This window comes from Dendrobates tinctorius, unplaced genomic scaffold (genome assembly GCF_039654945.1).
Source record: "Dendrobates tinctorius isolate UK_male_01 unplaced genomic scaffold, ASM3965494v1 ptg000121l, whole genome shotgun sequence".
In the NCBI taxonomy this organism is placed as follows: domain Eukaryota; kingdom Metazoa; phylum Chordata; class Amphibia; order Anura; family Dendrobatidae; genus Dendrobates; species Dendrobates tinctorius.
In genome coordinates, this window is record NW_027361789.1 from 1,637,596 (window position 1) to 1,657,138 (window position 19,543).

Here is a 19,543-nt window from a genome sequence, read left to right on the forward strand (position 1 = left end):
GCAGCTCACTAGCGACCACTTAGCGATGCACCAGCGATCCTGACTGCGTCATATCGCTGGTCGGGATCGCTGGTACATCGCTAAGTGTGACAGTAGCTTTAGTTACTTACCGGTTAACGGTATGACAGCACCACCAAGAGAGGGGATCCGCCCTTCAGGAACGGGAAACCTACAGAAACAAAAGTGTGGCACCTCTCCCACACATCAGTTGGATTACAGAGCACAAGAGGACCTCCAAAGTCAAATAGCATGATTTATGTACAACACTATTACTCCTAACTATTTACCATATGTGGACCATATAAGAGGAAGAAGTGCACACCCAAGAGCAAAAAAAAAAAAGGGAAGGAATCTAAGGGTGCTGTCATGGACTTCGAAAAATACCAGTAACCGGTAAGTAACTAAGACTTTATTCGAGCGTCCATGACAGCACCACCGAGAGAATTACAGAGAGTAATCATTACTTAGGGAGGGACTACAGCCTGCAGCACCCTTACACAAAAGGAGAAGTCTGAGGAAGCACCCAGGCCTGACCTATAATGATTGTAAAACGTGCTTGGAGAGGACCAAGTAGCTGCCTTACATATTTGGTCAATGGAGACTTCCTATCTCTCGGCCCACGGGGTTGCCATGGCTCTAGTGGAATGCGCCCTCAGATTTCTAGGTGCCGGCCTGCCCTTCCAGGTGTACGCTACCGAAATAGCCTCCCTAATCCATCTAGCTAGTGTGCTTTTTGATGCCCTAAGGCCCTTCCTGGCGCCTTGAAAGGAAACAAACAAGGCATTATCCTTTTTCCAGGAGTCAGTAACTGCTAAGTACTCCAATTGACATCTAACGTCTAAGGTGTGGAGTTTCTTTCCCTTTTGGTTAACTGGATTAGGGAGTAAGGATGGAAGGACTATTTCCTGCATCCTATGGAAACTGGAAGCTACCTTAGGTAAGAATGCTGGATCAGGCCTAAGTATTACCCTATCGTCCTGGAATTGCGTATATGGAGGAAGCCTAGATAACGCCTGAATGTCACTTACTCTACGAGCTGACGCCAGTGCCACCAAGAAGCCTACTTTGAGGGAAAGGTTTTTTACCGAGGCTGATGAAATGGGTTCAAACGGGGTCTCTGTCACGGCCGTGAGAACTAAGTTCAAATCCCACGGCATGAACCTATCTTTAACTACTGGTCTGGACCTACTCGCCGCCTTAATAAACCTATTGATCCAGTAATTATCGGCGATGTTTCAGCTAAAAAGGGCCCCCAAGGCTGACACTTGCACTTTAAGGGTACTGGTGGAACTGATGTGTGGGAGAGGTGCCGCACTTTTGTACCTGTAGGTTTCCTGTTCCTGAAGGGCGGATCCCCTCTATCGGTGGTGCTGTCATGGACACTCAAATAAAATAAATGATTATTTCAAGGAAAAAAAATGGCATGGGGTCCCCCTATAATTTATAGCCAGCAATAGCTATGCAGACAGCTGAGCGCTGATATTTATAGCCTAGGACGTGGCCATGGACAGTGGCCTCCCTGGCTACAAACACCAGCGCTCAGCCGCCCCAGAAAATTCTGGCACATAGCCTTGCTCTTCCTACTGCCCTGTAGAGGTGGCATATGGGGTAATAGTTGGGGTGTTGATGTCACCTTTGTGACATCAAGCCCCGAAGTTAGTAATGAAGATGCATCAATTAGATGCCCCCATTACTAACCCCAAATAGTCAAATAGTAAATAAAACACAGACACCTATTAAAAATCCTTTATTTAAAATAAACACGCAGACTCCTTTATTGTTCTTAATTAAACCATACTTACAACTTCTGCTAACTGCCCGAAGCCCTCGTTCTCCTGTAAAAAACATAAAATAATAAACCAACAATATACCATACCTGTCCAGCGTTCTATCCCACGCTGTAATCCATATCTGGGCGATATACAGTTTGCAACCAGGACGGTGCTAAGATGCGCCCATCCCGGCTGCAAACTACTAGGGAATGAATGAAATACCGCCACTACTGAGTCTCTATTCCCTAAACAAGTGCAACATGGCATTGATATACCGTATATACTCGTGTATAAGCCGAGATTTTCAGCCCATTTTTTTGGGCTGAAAGTCCCTCTCTCAGCTTATACACGAGTCATATACCTGGGGGTCGGCGGGATGAGGGGGAGCGGGGGTGTCAGCGCATACTGACCCCCCCGGCGCACCCACTGCAGTCCCCCCCGCTTCTCCACGGTCTCCCTTCCTTCCTTCAGCAGTCATGTGGTACCGCTCATTAAACTCATGAATATGCGCATATTTATGAGTTTAATGAGCAGTACCATGTGACCGCTGAAGGAAGGAAGGGAGACTGCAGGAGAAGCCGGGCTGCAGAGACCGCGCCAGGAGGGGGTCAGTATAGCGATATTCACCTGTCTCCGTTCTCACGCTGCTCACCGCTGTCTGCTGCATCCTGTGTCAGTTACGTTTAGCCAGGAGAGGGCGCGATGACGTGGTTAGTGCGCGCTGCGCCCTCTGCTGGCTGAACAGTCACTGACACAGGAAGCGGTGATGGACCCCGGACAGGTGAATATCTCAGGTGCCCGGTCCTGAGCGAGGGGTGACACCGGCACCTTGCCCCCAGCGAGGAGAGGTGAGTATGGCATTTTTTTTTGCAACAGCATATGGGGGTATAATATGGGGGCAGCATATGGGGGCATATTCTATGGAGCAGCATATGGGGGCATATTCTATGGGGCAGCATATAGGGGCATATTTTTTAAATGGAGCAGCATATGGGGGCATATTTTATGGGGATGCATATGGGGGCATATTCTATGGAGCAGCATATTCTATGGAGCAGCATATGGGGGCGTAATCTATGGAGCATTTTATGGAGCATCTTATGGGGGAATAATCTATGGAGCATCTTATGGGGACATAATCTATTGAGCATCTTATGGGGCCATAACCTTTATGGAGCATTATATGGGGCATATTATTCTATGGAGCATCTTATGGGGCCATCATTAATCTTTGAGCAGAATTAAATGAGGCATATTTTGTATGGAGCATCTTATGGGGCCATCATGAACAGTATGGAGCATTATATGAGGCTCCTGATTCAATATGGATATTCAAAAACATTTAACCTACTGATGTCTCAATTAATTTTACTTTTATTGGTATCTATTTTTATTTTTGAAATCTACCAGTAGCTGCTGCATTTTCCACCCTACGCTTATACACGAGCCAATAAGTTTTCCCAGTTTTTTGTGGCAAAATTAGGGGGGTCGACTTATACTCGGGTCGGCTTATGCACGAGTATATACAGTAGTTATGCTCAGAAGAACATCAGTCTCACTCAGCCGGTGTAAAGAAATGAGTGATCTGACCCCTAGATACAAATATGCCTGAGAGCCTACCAAGTAGCGGAGGTTGGCACCCTAAGATTACGAGAATTGGCGCGCCCACTCGTCCGATGGCTGTCCCTCCGCTCCTACTTTGCCCTATAAGACGTTAGTCATTTCTGCATACCGGCTGAGTGAGACTGATGTTCTTTTGAGCACAACTATATCTCTGCCATGTTTTATTTGTTTAGGGAATAGTGACTCAGTAGTGACCCTGGTTGTTAGGGTTTTTTTTGAGGAATGGTGTTTAGTGGGCAAATCTCTGTGTGTTTAATGCATTTTTTTAAGCAGAAGTGGCTATTGGCCAGATATATACTGCTCAAAAAATAAAGGGAACCCTAGACACTCTTAAGGGCATGTCACACTAAGAGATATAGCTAGCAATATCGCTATAACTTGTGACGTTATAGCGATATTGCTAGCGACATCGCTATGTCTGATAATTACCTACAACCCCCTCCCTCGCTGGTTATCACTGATCGCACGAGAACAGGCTGGACTGTTTCTCGTCGTCAGCTTCCTGCGGCGCTTCCTGCTGTGACGACGAGCGACGCGTGGATCCGGGCAGGAGGACGCAGGATCGCCTGGTGTGACAGGTAAGTAGCGACCCCCGTCCCCAGCGATGTCGCTAGTGAGATCTGCCTGTGTGGCAGCTCACTAGCAACCACTTAGCGATGCACCAGCGATCCTGACCGCGTCATATCGCTGGTGCATTGCTAAGTGTGACAGTACCTTTACTGAGCAGACACGTGGATGTTAGTGACCTTGCTTTCATTTCTACCTGTTTATTCCATTGGCACAACAGCAGGAGAAACTGAATCACAATCAGTGTTGATTTCACAGAAGTGTGACTGACTTGGAGTTACATTTTGTTGTTTAAGTGTTCCCTTTATTTTTTTCAGCAGTATATATTACACTGGCAATATTATTTGCCTAGAGGCATTAGATTGTTACATACTTTAATTCTTTACCCCCACGTCTTATACTTATTAAAAGTTATATTTTAGATGGGGTTTCTCTTTAGTAAGCTGTTGTTTTCATCCTCGATATTTTAAATTGTGTAAGGCGACACCTATTCTGGGGACCCCAACGTCCCATAAACTAGTCAAAGCCCTCATTTACATAACATAAACGGACTTTAGAAATACTTTTTCTTAAGATCTGTTTATGTCTGTAACCACTCCTAGTGGTTCTGGGTTGGACTTTGGAGTCGGAGTCTATTTTGGTGGAGTCGGTGTAAAATAGACTTCGACTGCTAAAATATATAACAAACTAGATGGTGGCCCGATTCTAACGCATCGGGTAGTCTAGAATATGGCCAGCGGGAGACCGACGTTCAAAAGATGGTCCAGGACGATCCACCACGATCGGCGATCTCACAGCGGGGGCCTGGTCGCTGTTGCGTGTCACACTGAGGCTAAGTACCCACGTTGCAGAAATGCTACGGAAATTTCCGCAGCATTTCCACAATTCCCGCCGTGGGAAAAACGCATGTGAATTCGCATGAGTTTTCCCGCGGAAAACATGCATTTTTCACGCAATTTTCGCGTGTGGAATTCAAGCGCATTCCAAGCGATTTGAAGCATCGCTTGGAATGTGATTGACAGGTTGGTCACACTTGTCAAACATAGTGTTTGACAATTGTGATCAACTTTTTACTATTGATGCTGCCTATGCAGCATCAATAGTAAAAGATAGAATGTAAAAAATAATAATAAAAAAAGGTTATTCTCACCTTCCGACGGCCCCCGATCTCCTCTCCACGCTCCCGGCATCTTCCGGTCCCAGTAATGCTTAGCGTGAAAGACCAGAGATGACGTTACTCTCACGAAAGCGCAACGTCATCAGCGGTCTTTCGCACAAAGCATTACTTAGACCGGAAGATGCCGGGCGCTTGGTGAGAGGATGGAAAAAGTCCGGGAGCCGTTGGAAGGTGAGTATATAACTATTTTTTATTTTAATTCTATTTTTTACAGGGTTATGGTACCCAGGGCCTGGAGGAGAGTCTCCTCTCCTCCAGACCCTGGGTACCATCCGCACATTGAGTGCTGCGCCGGTCATCTCCCGGCTGCATCGCCGCTGACTTCCATGCGGCAGAAGATGACCCGCGGCAACCGTTGGGAGATCAGCGGCTAGCGCCGCAGATCTCCCGACGGTAGCGGTGGCGTGCGTTGTTCGAATGCCGCGCCAATTCGCGGCCGGACTGTACCTGTCGCTGATTGGTCGCGACCAATCAGCGACGCGGGATTTCCGTTACAGACAGACAGAATTAGACGATTATATAGTAGATTGGGTACAGTAGTACAATTCAGGATGAGCTGTAAGTGTTTTCATTTCATTCATAAGAATTTGTGAAAGTTATGAACTATCCTATAAATGTCTGTTCTACAGTGTTCCTGTTCCAATGATCTAGATTCTAGGCCATTACAGAAGACATGGAAAAATCACACACGCCCCTCTGCAAAATATACAGTATACACACACACACACTGCCCCACTGCAAAATATACTTACAGTACACACACACTGCCCCTATGCAAAATATACAGTACACACACACTGCCGCTCTGCAAAATACAGTGTACACACACACTTCCCCACTGCAAAATATACAGTATACACACACTGCCCTTGTGCAAAATATATACACACACACTGCCCCACTGGAAAATATACACAATCACTAGCCCTCTGTAAAATACATACACACACATTCACTGTATCTCTACAAAATACAGTATATACACACACTGCCTCTGCATTCTGGCCAGTTGTGAGTCAGGGCTGGGGGGCAGCTACAGCGGCCGGTCTGTATACTCAGATTGTGACCAAATCGGCACGAAAGTCCCCATGAGTGAATACCGAATTCAGGCATTGAGAATAAAGATCATTTTCTCCGTTAGGCGTCAAGTTTCCCCCACTGCACAGCGGGAATCTCAAGCCATGACCTCTGCGGTCTCCCATTCTTCTGCAGCCGCAGAGGTTCCTGCTCAGCAGAGACGTCGGTCCCAGTGTCTTGCCCAGACTAATGCTAGGCGTCTGGTTGCTCCTCCTGGCTCAGCTATAGCACCATGCATGAGTTAGCAGCAAGCAGACACTCCTAGGACTAAGTCCTGCTTTTCTCCTTCTGAGCATGCACGTGAGACGAACGCTCATTGGTGGTCGGAGTTCACATGCTCAGGTCCTGTTGCAGCTCGGATTGGGACCATCAGGAAGGTCCCGGAAGGCAGCGCCTATAAAAGGATCGCACGACCGTGCGCTAGGATAGACTCTGTTGGTTAGTTGTATGTGTGAAGATGGATGCATGAAACTGGTGACTGACTCATTATGATCCCCTCCCTTTGGTTGTGTATGTTGTAGGGTTTCTAGTTAGAGTCTGCGTCAATAGGTGGCTATGGTTACGCCGCCGTGCTCCTAGCTTCCGTACACTAGCGTCCGGTGGTGTCGTCTTGTTCGCGGCACCATCGTAGCGCTCTTTGTCACAGCACCTGCCAGTACAGCGCCGTGCGCAAGTCTTGCGCTTGTTAGCCCTATCCAGGGCGATTAGTGGCGTATGCCTGTGAGACACTGTGCACGCTAGGGTGCTTATTACTCTTTTGCTGGCACCGCAACCGCGGCGCCGAGCGCTGGTGGTCTAGAGGGACTCTCTCCCTTGTCTCTGGGACAGAGTCCTATGACTGTTTACTGGCGCTCCCACTGCCGAGTCCTGTGAGGTTAACAGGCTCCTGTGTATGTTCTCAGTGGCTCTGTGAAGTAACAGAGTTCTCTCCAGGACACACCGGGTCAGTGGTTACCCACCGGTGTGCAGTTAGTACTCCGCCATTACCGAGCAGCAGGATACCATCTCTGCACGGTGGACCCCGGGCTGCGAACGCACCTTATACTATCATTATTATTTGGTGTGTTCCGCCAGTCCCTAACACTTCCTGCTGCGTGTAGGCACCGGACAGCATAACAACACTGTTAACCTGCAGATTAACCCTATATCTGCAGGTTAACAGCGTTATTCCTGGTGACAGGTTCCCATTAATTATGTAGAATTAAAATATCACTTTTAATGAGAAAAAATTGAAATTATAAGAAAATGGCAAACAAAAATGGGGGACAGAGGTGGTAGATACGGTAGAGGAAGACAAAAGAACACGGGTCTACGCGTTTCAAGCTGACTCAGTTGCCCTTAGCAATTAATCAGATTTCACTTTTCATTCTTCACAAACTCTTTGGAAAATGATAGGTGGAATCTGTTTGGTTGCTAAGGGCAACTGAGTCAGTTTCACACATCCAGTTTTCACAGATAAATCTCCTCCAAATCTGTTTTCTTTTCAGATAATTCAGATAACCCATAATGGCAAATAATTTAAATACAGATCAAAGAAAATGGATTTTAAAAGAGTATTGGAAATCTCAAAATGCTGAAACAGTTAGAGCAAATTGGGTTGAAACATTTGGTACTCTAGCCCCAAAGAGACAAACCATTTACCGCATTCGTGACATATTCGATGCCACTGGCTCAATCCTTAATGCTCCAAAAACTGGTCGACCCAAAACAACCTGTACAGAAAATAATAAATAACTTGTTGCTGAAACATTTGTTCAGAGTCCAAAAAAGTCCACCAGAAGAGTCTCTTTAGAATTGGGAATTTGACGAGCTTCCATCATGCGAATCCTGAAATCTATTGGGTGGAAAGCTTACCGTCCACATCTAATTCATGGTTTATTGGAGGATGATCCAGACAGGCGGCTGCAATTTAGTGAGATTATGCTTAACGAAATTGAAGAAAATCCAGTAATTTTAGATAACATTATGTGGAGTGGTGAAGCTTCTTTCAAATTATCTGGCCATATTAACAGACATAATTGTATTTACTGGTATAATGAGAACATGCATTTAACATTAGAGCAACAACTAAGTGAGCCTTGTGTCAATGTTTGGGATGGTATTTCAACTTTTGGTGTTTTTGGACCATTTTTTTTTTTTTTTTGATGGAACAGTCACAGGAGATAAGTATCTCGAAATTCTAATGAATTAAGTTGTTCCCCAGTTACAGCAACAGCCTAATTCAAATGACCTTCATTTCCAACAAGATGGGGCCCCTCCACATTATTACAGAGTAGTCCGTGAGGATCTTGATGAAACATTTCCTAATAAATGGATTGGCCGAAGAGGCCCACTTGATTGGCTGACATGTTCACCAGACTTGACCCCAATGGATTTTTTCTTTTCTCAAGAACAAAGTTTATAGTCGAAAACCAAAAAGTGTCAGTGATTTGAAAAATTACATAAGAGATGCATTTCAAGAAATTAATATCCAAAGAGACTTGTGCAAAAATGTTTGTTGAAGCGTAAGAGGCAGACTTCAAAGCTGTGCAAATTGTGGTGGAAAACCGTTTGAACACCTGCGTTGATAAAATTTAAGGGCTTTTGTATCATTGTTCAGAATATAATTTAATTGTCAATGTTATGATTGTTTTAGTAAACATAATTTTATATATAATTTAAAATAAATATTATTTTCTGTCCACCTACTTTTGGACCACTAATATATACTGTATATATATATATAAATAAACACACACAAACATACACACACTGTCCCTCTACAAAATATACACACACACTGCCCATCTGAATAAAGGAACGTCTCATCCCCCCACACTGTCTCTAGCAAAACTGTGCCCCCTTTCACAATTGTCTCCACCCCCCCCCCATGATACATTTAATGTTCAGCTCCTCCTGGAGCTCTTATCAGTGACCTTGCTGTCTCTGCTTCAGTTTGAGGAGGTTAGCAGCATGATGATGTAATCACACTGCTGCACATCAGACCTGGGGCTGACAGGAGCTCTTCTGCCCTGGTCCTGAAACAGGACTGTACAAGTGTATTCACGCTTAAAAGACGCGAAAACATTTGAACACGGGAAGAAAGGAGCGGCATCTCCCAGAGGGAAGGCTCCGAGTGCCTTAGGTTCACCACCACTGATTTAGTCTTTTAGTTGAGATGAATCTGTACTACACTTTATGTACATGCTCAGTAGTGAGACAGTGCTGTGGGGACAGAGTCAGGGACATTGAGAAGTCAGATGTTTGACTTAAGGTACTGTCACACTTAGCGATGTACCAGCGATCCCGACCAGCAATATGACGCGGTCAGGATCGCTGGTGCATTGCTAAGTGGTCGCTAGTGAGCTGCCACACAGGCAGATCTCACCAACGATATCGCTGGGGACGGGTCGCTACTTACCTGTCAGACTAGGCGATCCTGCGTCCTCCCGCCCGGCTCCACGCTCGTCACTCATCTCTCCACAGGAAGCCCAGCAGGAAGCTGACGACGAGAAGCGGTCCTGAACGTTTCGCGCGATCAGTGATAACCAGCGGGGGAGCGGGTCGTAGGTAAGTATCAGACACAGCGATTTTGCTAGCAATATCGCTATAACGTCACAAGTTATAGCGATATTGCTAGCGATATCGCTTAGTGTGACAGTACCTTTACTCACTCCACAGCAATGGTTCTGCAGGCATGGAGGACTTGATAGGTTCCGTTTAATCCTGGCATTTCTCATTGCTCTGTAATCCCTTCTGTAAACGTATGAAGAAACTGGCGACTGGATGTTACCATTCTTCTTGCGCCTACAGTCTGGCAGTCTTGGCACTGGCGATACTAGCAAACCATAGGGACAAGTAGAACGGTAACTTATTCATACATTACTAGGAGGAATAACAGAAGAATTACACACCACTAATCTTTTCTCCAACACTACCAAGTTGTAATAGGAGATTTCCATTTTGACCCTTTTCAGATTTTCCCCAAACGGTGAAACGTGCAGCGCTTGCAATATTTCAGTTAATTGGGTCGAAATCAAACTCATCTGCCCTCTCATCACATCAGCAGAATCTGCCAGCGATGAAGGTGGCATATAGGGAAACCCCAGTGGTATTTTCTATTCAAAATGCTCTGTGGCAGGAGTCTGGGAGTTGAGTTGCCCATGGTGAGCAGGCTGCCCTGTCATTGCAGTCTGTGGCCTCATCAGTTCTGCGCCAAGCTGGCACTGCATCAGTGAGTGGAGCCAACAACGCTCCCAAGACTGCTCTATACGCCACTGCGGGACCAGCCTCCGGGGCTGCTCTATACGCCACTGCGGGACCAGCCTCCGGGGCTGCTCTATACGCCACTGCGGGACCAGCCTCCGGGGCTGCTCTATACGCCACTGCGGGACCAGCCTCCGGGGCTGCTCTATACGCCACTGCGGGACCAGCCTCCGGGGCTGCTCTATACGCCACTGCGGGACCAGCCTCCGGGGCTGCTCTATACGCCACTGAGGGACCAGCCTCCGGGGCTGCTCTATACGCCACTGCGGGACCAGCCTCCGGGGCTGCTCTATACGCCACTGCGGGACCAGCCTCCGGGGCTGCTCTATACGCCACTGCGGGACCAGCCTCCGGGGCTGCTCTATACGCCACTGCGGGACCAGCCTCCGGGGCTGCTCTATACGCCACTGCGGGACCAGCCTCCGGGGCTGCTCTATACGCCACTGCGGGACCAGCCTCCGGGGCTGCTCTATACGCCACTGCGGGACCAGCCTCCGGGGCTGCTCTATACGCCACTGCGGGACCAGCCTCCGGGGCTGCTCTATACGCCACTGCGGGACCAGCCTCCGGGGCTGCTCTATACGCCACTGCGGGACCAGCCTCCGGGGCTGCTCTATACACCACTGCAAGACCAGCCTCCCGCGCTCCTCTACACGGCGCTGCAGCCTCCCGCGCTCCTCTACACGGCGCTGCAGCCTCCCGCGCTCCTCTACACGGCGCTGCAGCCTCCCGCGCTCCTCTACACGGCGCTGCAGCCTCCCGCGCTCCTCTACACGGCGCTGCAGCCTCCCGCGCTCCTCTACACGGCGCTGCAGCCTCCCGCGCTCCTCTACACGGCGCTGCAGCCTCCCGCGCTCCTCTACACGGCGCTGCAGCCTCCCGCGCTCCTCTACACGGCACTGCAGCCTCCCGCGCTCCTCTACACGGCGCTGCAGCCTCCCGCGCTCCTCTACACGGCGCTGCAGCCTCCCGCGCTCCTCTACACGGAGCTGCAGCCTCACGCGCTTCTCTACATGGCACTGCAGCCTCCCGGGCTGCTCTATATGGCCCTGCAGCCTCTGAGGCTGTTCTATACGGTACTGCTGTATAAGGCGCTGCAGCCTCCAGTGCTGCTTCATAAAGGACAGCTATATACGGCCCTGCAGCCTCCAGGGCTGCTCTATACAGTACTGATGTATACGGTGCTGCTCTATACGGCCCTGCAGCCTCCGGGACTGCTATACACTGTACTGCTGTATACAGCTCAGCAGCCTCCAGGGCTGCTCTATACAGTACTGCTGTATACGGCACGGCTGTAAACAGTGTTCCAGCCTCAGAAGCTGCTCTATACGGTGCTGCAACCTCCAGGGCTGCTCTATATGGTACTGTTGTATACAGTGCTGCAGCCTCCACGGCTGATCTATACGGTGCTGCAGCCTTCCGGGTTACTCTATACAGAGCTGCTCTATACGGTACGGTTGTATAAGGTGCTGGCGTGCTGCAGCCTCCAGGGCTGCTCTATATGGTACTGCCGTATACAGTGCGGCAGCCTCAAGGGCTGCTCTATACGGTACTGTTGTATACGGTGCTGCAGCCTCCACGGCTGATCTATACGGTGCTGCATCCTTCTGGGTTGCTCTATACGGTACTGTCGTATACGGTGCTGCAGCCTCCCGGGTTGGTCTATACAGGGCTGCTCTATAAGGTACTGTTGTATACAGTGCTGTAGCATCCGCGGCTGATCTATACGGTGCTGCAGCCTACACGGTTGCTCTATACGGTGCTGCAGCCATCCGGGTTGGCCTATATGTGGCTGCTCTATAAGATGCTGCTGTATACCGTGCTGCAGCTTCCCGAGTTGGTCTATACGGGGCTGCTCTATAAGGTGCTGCTGTATACCGTGCTGCAGCCTCCTGGGTTGGCCTATACGGGGCTGCTCTATAAGGTGCTGCTGTATACCGTGCTGCAGCCTCCCGGGTTGGTCTATACGGGGCTGCTCTATTGCTCTATAAGGTGCTGCTGTATACCGTGCTGCAGCTTGCCGAGTTGGTCTATACAGGGCTGCTCTATAAGGTGCTGCTGTATACCGTGCTGCAGCCTCCCGAGTTGGTCTATACGGGACTGCTCTATAAGGTGCTGCTGTATACCGTGCTGCAGCCTCCCGGGTTGGTCTATACGGGGCTGCTCTATAAGGTGCTGCTGTATACCGTGCTGCAGCCTCCCGGGTTGGTCTATACGGGGCTGCTCTATAAGGTGCTGCTGTATACCGTGCTGCAGCCTCCCGGGTTGGTCTATACGAGGCTGCTCTATAAGGTGCTGCTGTATACCGTGCTGCAGCCTCCCGAGTTGGTCTATACGGGGCTGCTCTATAAGGTGCTGCTGTATACCGTGCTGCACCCTCCCGGGTTGGTCTATACGGGGCTGCTCTATAAGGTGCTGCTGTATACCGTGCTGCAGCCTCCCAAGTTGGTCTATACGGGGCTGCTCTATAAGGTGCTGCTGTATACCGTGCTGCAGCCTCCCGGGTTGGTCTATACGGGGCTGCTGCTGCTGCTCTATACCGTGCTGCAGCCTCCCGGGTCGGTCTATACAGGGCTGCTGCTGCTCTATACCGTGCTGCAGCCTCCCGGGTCGGTCTGTATGGGGCTGCTCTATAAGGTGCTCCTGTATACCGTGCTGCAGCCTCCCGGGTCGGTCTGTACGGGGCTGCTCTATAAGGTGCTGCTGTATACCGTGCTGCAGACTCCCGAGTTGGTCTATAAGGTGCTGCTATATACCGTGCTGCAGCCTCCCGAGTTGGTCTATACGGGGCTGCTCTATAAGGTGCTGCTGTATACCGTGCTGCAGCCTCCCGGGTTGGTCTATACGGGGCTGCTCTATAAGGTGCTGCAGCCTCCCGGGTTGGTCTATACGGGGCTGCTGTATACCGTGCTGCAGCCTCCCGGGTTGGTCTATACGGGGCTGCTGTATACCGTGCTGCAGCCTCCCGGGTTGGTCTATACGGGGCTGCTCTATAAGGTGCTGCTGTATACCGTGCTGCAGCCTCCCGGGTTGGTCTATACGGGGCTGCTGCTGCTGCTCTATACCGTGCTGCAGCCTCCCGGGTCGGTCTATACAGGGCTGCTGCTGCTCTATACCGTGCTGCAGCCTCCCGGGTCGGTCTGTATGGGGCTGCTCTATAAGGTGCTGCTGTATACCGTGCTGCAGCCTCCCGGGTCGGTCTGTACGGGGCTGCTCTATAAGGTGCTGCTGTATACCGTGCTGCAGACTCCCGAGTTGGTCTATAAGGTGCTGCTATATACCGTGCTGCAGCCTCCCGAGTTGGTCTATACGGGGTTGCTCTATAAGGTGCTGCTGTATACCGTGCTGCAGCCTCCCGGGTTGGTCTATACGGGGCTGCTCTATAAGGTGCTGCAGCCTCCCGGGTTGGTCTATACGGGGCTGCTCTATAAGGTGCTGCTGTATACCGTGTTGCAGCCTCCCGGGTTGGTCTATACCATGCTGCAGCCTCCCGAGTCGGTCTATACGGGGCTGCTGCTGCTGCTCTATACCGTGCTGCAGCCTCCCGGGTCGGTCTGTACGGGGCTGCTCTATAAGGTACTGCTGTATACCGTGCTGCATACTCCCGAGTTGGTCTATAAGGTGCTGCTATATACCGTGCTGCAGCCTCCTGAGTTGGTCTATACGGGGCTGCTCTATAAGGTGCTGCTGTATACTGTGCTGCAGCCTCCTGGGTCGGTCTATACGGGGCTGCTCTATAAGGTGCTGCTGTATACCGTGCTGCAGCCTCCCGGGTCGGTCTATATGGGGCTGCTCTATAAGGTGCTGCTGTATACCGTGCTGCAGCCTCCCAGGTCGGTCTATACGGGGCTGCTCTATAAGGTGCTGCTGTATACCGTGCTGCAGCCTCAAGGGTTGGTCTATACGGGGCTGCTAAGGTGCTGCTGTATACCGTGCTGCAGCTTCCTGGGTCGGTCTATACGGGGCTGCTCTATAAGGGGCTGCTGTATACCGTGCTGCAGCCTCCCGGGTCGGTCTATACGGGGCTGCTCTCTAAGGTGCTGCTGTATACCGTGCTGCAGCCTCCTGGGTTGGTCTATACGGGGCTGCTCTATAAGGGGCTGCTGTATACCGTGCTGCAGCCTCCCGGGTCGGTCTATACGGGGCTGCTCTCTAAGGTGCTGCTGTATACCGTGCTGCAGCCTCCTGGGTCGGTCTATACGGGGCTGCTCTATAAGGGGCTGCTGTATACCGTGCTGCAGCCTCCCGGGTCGGTCTATACGGGGCTGCTCTCTAAGGTGCTGCTGTATACCGTGCTGCAGCCTCCTGGGTCGGTCTATACGGGGCTGCTCTATAAGGGGCTGCTGTATACCGTGCTGCAGCCTCCCGGGTCGGTCTATACGGGGCTGCTCTCTAAGGTGCTGCTGTATACCGTGCTGCAGCCTCCCGGGTCGGTCTATACGGGGCTGCTCTATAAGGTGCTGCTGTATACCGTGCTGCAGCCTCCTGGGTTGGTCTATACGGGGCTGCTGCATACCGTGCTGCAGCCTCCTGGGTTGCTGCATACGATACTGCAGCCTCCCGGGTCGGTCTATACGGGGCTGCTCTATACCGTGCTGCAAACTCCCGGGTCGGTCTATACGGGGCTGCTAAGGTGCTGCTGTATACCGTGCTGCAGCCTCCCGGGTCGGTCTATACGGGGCTGCTCTATACCGTGCTGCAGACTCCCGGGTCGGTCTATACGGGGCTGCTCTATAAGGTGCTGCAGCCTCCTCGGTTGCTGCATACGATACTGCAACCTCCCTAGCTGCTGTATACTGTGCTGCAGCCTCCCGGGTTGGTCTATACGGGGCTGCTGTATACCGTTCTGCAGCCTCCCGGGTTGGTCCTTACGGGGCTGCTGTATACCGTGCTGCAGCCTCCCGGGTTGGTCCTTACGGGGCTGCTGTATACCGTGCTGCAGCCTCCCGGGTTGGTCTATACGGGGCTGCTGTATACCGTGCTGCAGCCTCCCGGGCTGCCCTATACGATGCTGACCCCTCCGGGACACGCTGCCCTCCTCACCTCTGGTGCGGGCTCTCAGGATGCCTTTCTTCTGCAGCACGAACGTGGAGCCATTCAGCAGACTGGAGACCACTGCCACACTCAGCCCGAGTAAGGGCAGCTCCGCCGGGAAGTCCATGGTGGCAGTGCCGCTCAGTGCCCGGTCCGCACCGGGTGAGGCAGGCTCCTGCTGACACCCGGCGCATGTCAGGCCCCTTCCGGTGTCACCGTGCTGCTCTGCAGACGCTCACACGCCGCTCTGTGCCCGCACTGCCATAGGGAATGGGATATTATGCGGCGGCTTTTTTTTTTCTCCTAACTTTATTGCTATAATGAAATGTTACAAAGTAAAACTTGTGTCAGGGCTGACGGTCTCATGGAATTTATACAGTACGAAGAACATTAGCAGACAACGCGTTTTCTCTCACTGGGTCCCTTAGGGTGTGTTCACACACAATAGTTTTGCTGAGGTTTTGGAGTGGAAACCCCAAGTTTTTCATGAGTTTTCAGTATTTGAGTTTCAGCTTCAAAAGCCTCCATGCGAGTGTGAGGGGGCAGTCACACATCGGTTTTATGTGGATTCACTTAAAAATCAATATTAAAAACTACTTCCAATACTCTTGTGTGGATCCACTTCAGAATCCTCGTAATAAACCTCCGGCTGTCGGGGAACGCGTGCTGTCAGATTTCCAGTCTGAACCGCGTCCCACACACATTATTCCCATTTATATTAAGATTAGGTGGAGAAAGAGGCTGGGTGCACATACCCCAAATTAGGCCACGTTCACACATTCAGTATTTGGTCACCATTTTACCTCAGTATGTGTCAGCTAAAATCAGGAGTGCGGCAATCAGAGGAACAGTATAATACAAACCCGTCCCCACTTCTGTACTCATCACCCACTCCGGGTTTTGGCTTCCAGACACTGAGGTGAAATACGGACGAAATACTGACCGTGTGAACATGGCCTTAAGCTGCTTTTAAATCTGTGTACAAATCTGCAGTCGTATAGAAGGATCAAATGGATATTGGTGCTGAATAATGGCTAAAATGCATGAGAAAAAAGCTCAATGTGAATGTACCTTAATGGGTTAAAACTGTGTGGCCACAGCCTGTGGCAAGCTGTAGTAAATTGGGTACAGTTTTTTATTAAAAACATCTTTGGGGTATGTGCACAATGAGAGCAGGAGGCATCAAAGCTTTCCCACCAGAACTCTGGCATAAAAGGTTTGAAAAGTCGCAAAATTTAGGTGAAACTTGGTGTTGTGCAAAAATTTGGCAGCTTGTGATGTCTTCAAGTTCTTCGGGAATTTCTAATTTATGAGGAGCTGTGACGCTCTGTGCACCAGAAATCTCACTCCAGTCCCCTTATGGAGTGAGATTTCTGTCCTAGTGCACGCCACTCATCAGACGCTTCCGGTTCATGAATCAGCAGCACCCGACTCCTTCTCACCCCCTCATCAAGGCAGGCGCAATCAGCGCTGAGTCAGACCCTGACGCTTTTTGCTGAGTGTTTTGGAGCGGAAACTACAAGTTTTTGAGAAGGATTTCGAGAGGTTCCGCTCAGTTTCTGCTCCATGAGTGCATACACTAATGCTGTTTCCTATAACATTTCTTTGTTCTGGGCCTGTGATAAGCCTATTCCTCAGAGAGAAAGCCTGTCTCATGGCCTTGATCTTACCAATGACAGCCGACTATCAGTGTGGGACTTTTATCAGACCTCAGCCTGCTCTAGTTAATGCAAATTTCAGCACTTTTTCCAACAATAAACCTGAGTTTGAAGAAAACTACCATTGCCTGTGTGACCTGTCCTGCAGTTTTTGAAGCATTTTAATGACTCCTCCAAGTGTGAGTGAGACTGTTGTCTGGATTCACACATGAAGTTTTTGATGCTATTTTACTGTAGTCATGACATCACAGCTGTGGCCTGTCAATGAAGACCAGAGACATTGGCGGAGATCCTGCGCTGAAGCAATGGTGGGTGAGTTAGGCAAGGTGATCATTGTGTTTATGCACTCAGCCTACAGTATACGTTGGGAAGTGTTGCCCTCCGTCCATGCTTTCCTATTCCGAGGGCTACAGCCACAAAAGTGCATACCATATACCGTAATATTTCTTCATAATGGGTCCCAACTAGAGTTGAGCGAAACGGGTAGAAAAATTTCAAAAGTCGCCGATTTTTGGCAAACTCGGGTTTCATGAAACGAAACCCAACCCTAGGATGCGGTCGGCGACTTAAGCGGCAAAGTCGCGTTTCAAAAGTTTGTTTTGCGCTCTTTTTCAGCCACTCAGGATCCACGGACACTGTGGGCAACGTGATGACATAGGCAGGGGTCACCACCATCTTTCAGAAGGGCATGCAAGTGATTGGCTTGCTTTGGTGGGCGTCACAGGGGGTATAAAAGGGCGTGCACGCCGACCGCCATCTTACTCATGCTGATCTCAGAATAGGGAGAGCTGCTGCTGATTCTGTAGGGAGAGCGTTAGGCAGGGAAGAAGACACCAAAAACTGCTTCTACTGCTAGCGATTTTGCCTGTACAACACACCAGTCACTGTGTGTGCAGTGCAAGTGGAGGCTATATTTTGCTGGATCAGCGGTGTTGGTTGTTAGGCTGCCTTCTAAGGCTTCCTGACGGCTGCATTGCTGTTTACCCACTGCTCTGCAAACTGCTTTTTTAAAAGCAATCTCAATTTTTTTTTTTGTCCTGGTGAGGTACTGAGCGTGCATTTTTTCACACCATACAGCGGTGCACACTCCTCACACAGTACCGTGTAACGGCTGTTATCACAGCCACAGTGAAGCTATCTGTGTGTCACTCTGTAAGAATAAGTCGAGGACATGTTCCGTTCTTACAGACCTGCACCTTCTAGTTTTGTCTAGTTTTCAAACTGTTAAATATATTTGCTGTTTGATCACATTCAAAACTATAGAGAGACAGCGTGTGTCAGTCCGTATACTTAAAAAACACAGAGCTTGACAATTTTACGTACACCGGACAGCCATGTACGTGCACGCTCCTCTCTCAGTACCGTGTAACGGCTGTTATCACGGCCACAGTGAAGCTATCTGTGTGTCGCTCTGTAAGAATAAGGTTAGGACATGTTCCGTTCTTACAGACCTACACTCTAGGGAGATTCCTATTCTGCCCAATTCTATATACACCTTGTAGTTTGTCATACACTAGCCAATTTCTGCCTGTGACATAGCGCTGTGATATTCAGTGGGCCTCACACAATCCAAAAGTGTCCAGTGTCCACAAGTGTGTGCAGAAATTCAAAATCTCCGTTCTCCTCTAGTGACATTTTTCACACCAGCGACATCGAGCCTGTCACATAGCGCTGTGATATTTAGTGGGCCTCACACAAACCAAAAGTGTCCAGTGTCCACAAGTGTGTGCAGAAATTCAAAATCTCCGTTATCCTCTAGTGACATTTTTCACACCTGCGACATCGAGCCTGTCACATAGCGCTGTGATATTCAGTGGGCCTCACACAATCCAAAAGTGTCCAGTGTCCACAAGTGTGTGCAGAAATTCAAAATCTCCGTTATCCTCTAGTGACATTTTTCACACCTGCGACATCGAGCCTGTCACAGAGCGCAGTGATATTCAGTGGGCCTCACACAATCCAAAAGTGTCCAGTGTCCACAAGTGTGTGCAGAAATTCAAAATCTCCGTTATCCTCTAGTGACATTTTTCACACCTGCGACATCGAGACTGTCACATAGCACTGTGATATTCAGTGGGCCTCACACAAACCAAAAGTGTCCAGTGTCCACAAGTGTGTGCAGAAATTCAAAATCTCCGTTATCCTCTAGTGACATTTTTCACACCTGCGACATCGAGCCTGTCACATAGCGCTGTGATATTCAGTGGGCCTCACACAATCCAAAAGTGTCCAGTGTCCACAAGTGTGTGCAGAAATTCAAAATCTCCGTTATCCTCTAGTGACTTTTTCACACCTGCGACATCGAGCCTGTCACATAGCGCAGTGATATTCAGTGGGCCTCACACAATCCAAAAGTGTCCAGTGTCCACAAGTGTGTGCAGAAATTCAAA

At 49.8% G+C, this 19,543-nt stretch overlaps 1 protein-coding gene across 1 annotated transcript in view; it reads right to left on the reverse strand.

Annotated features, from left to right (window-relative positions):
* NIPA1 (NIPA magnesium transporter 1) overlaps nucleotides 1-15,771 on the reverse strand; it is a 47,927-nt gene extending 32,156 nt beyond the window's left edge. The window contains exon 1 of the mRNA XM_073541466.1: nucleotides 15,505-15,771. Within this exon, the coding sequence (XP_073397567.1) occupies nucleotides 15,505-15,622 (118 nt within the window). The 5' untranslated portion in view covers nucleotides 15,623-15,771. The remainder of the gene's footprint in view (nucleotides 1-15,504) is intronic.
* Between the last annotated feature and the right edge of the window lie 3,772 nt (nucleotides 15,772-19,543).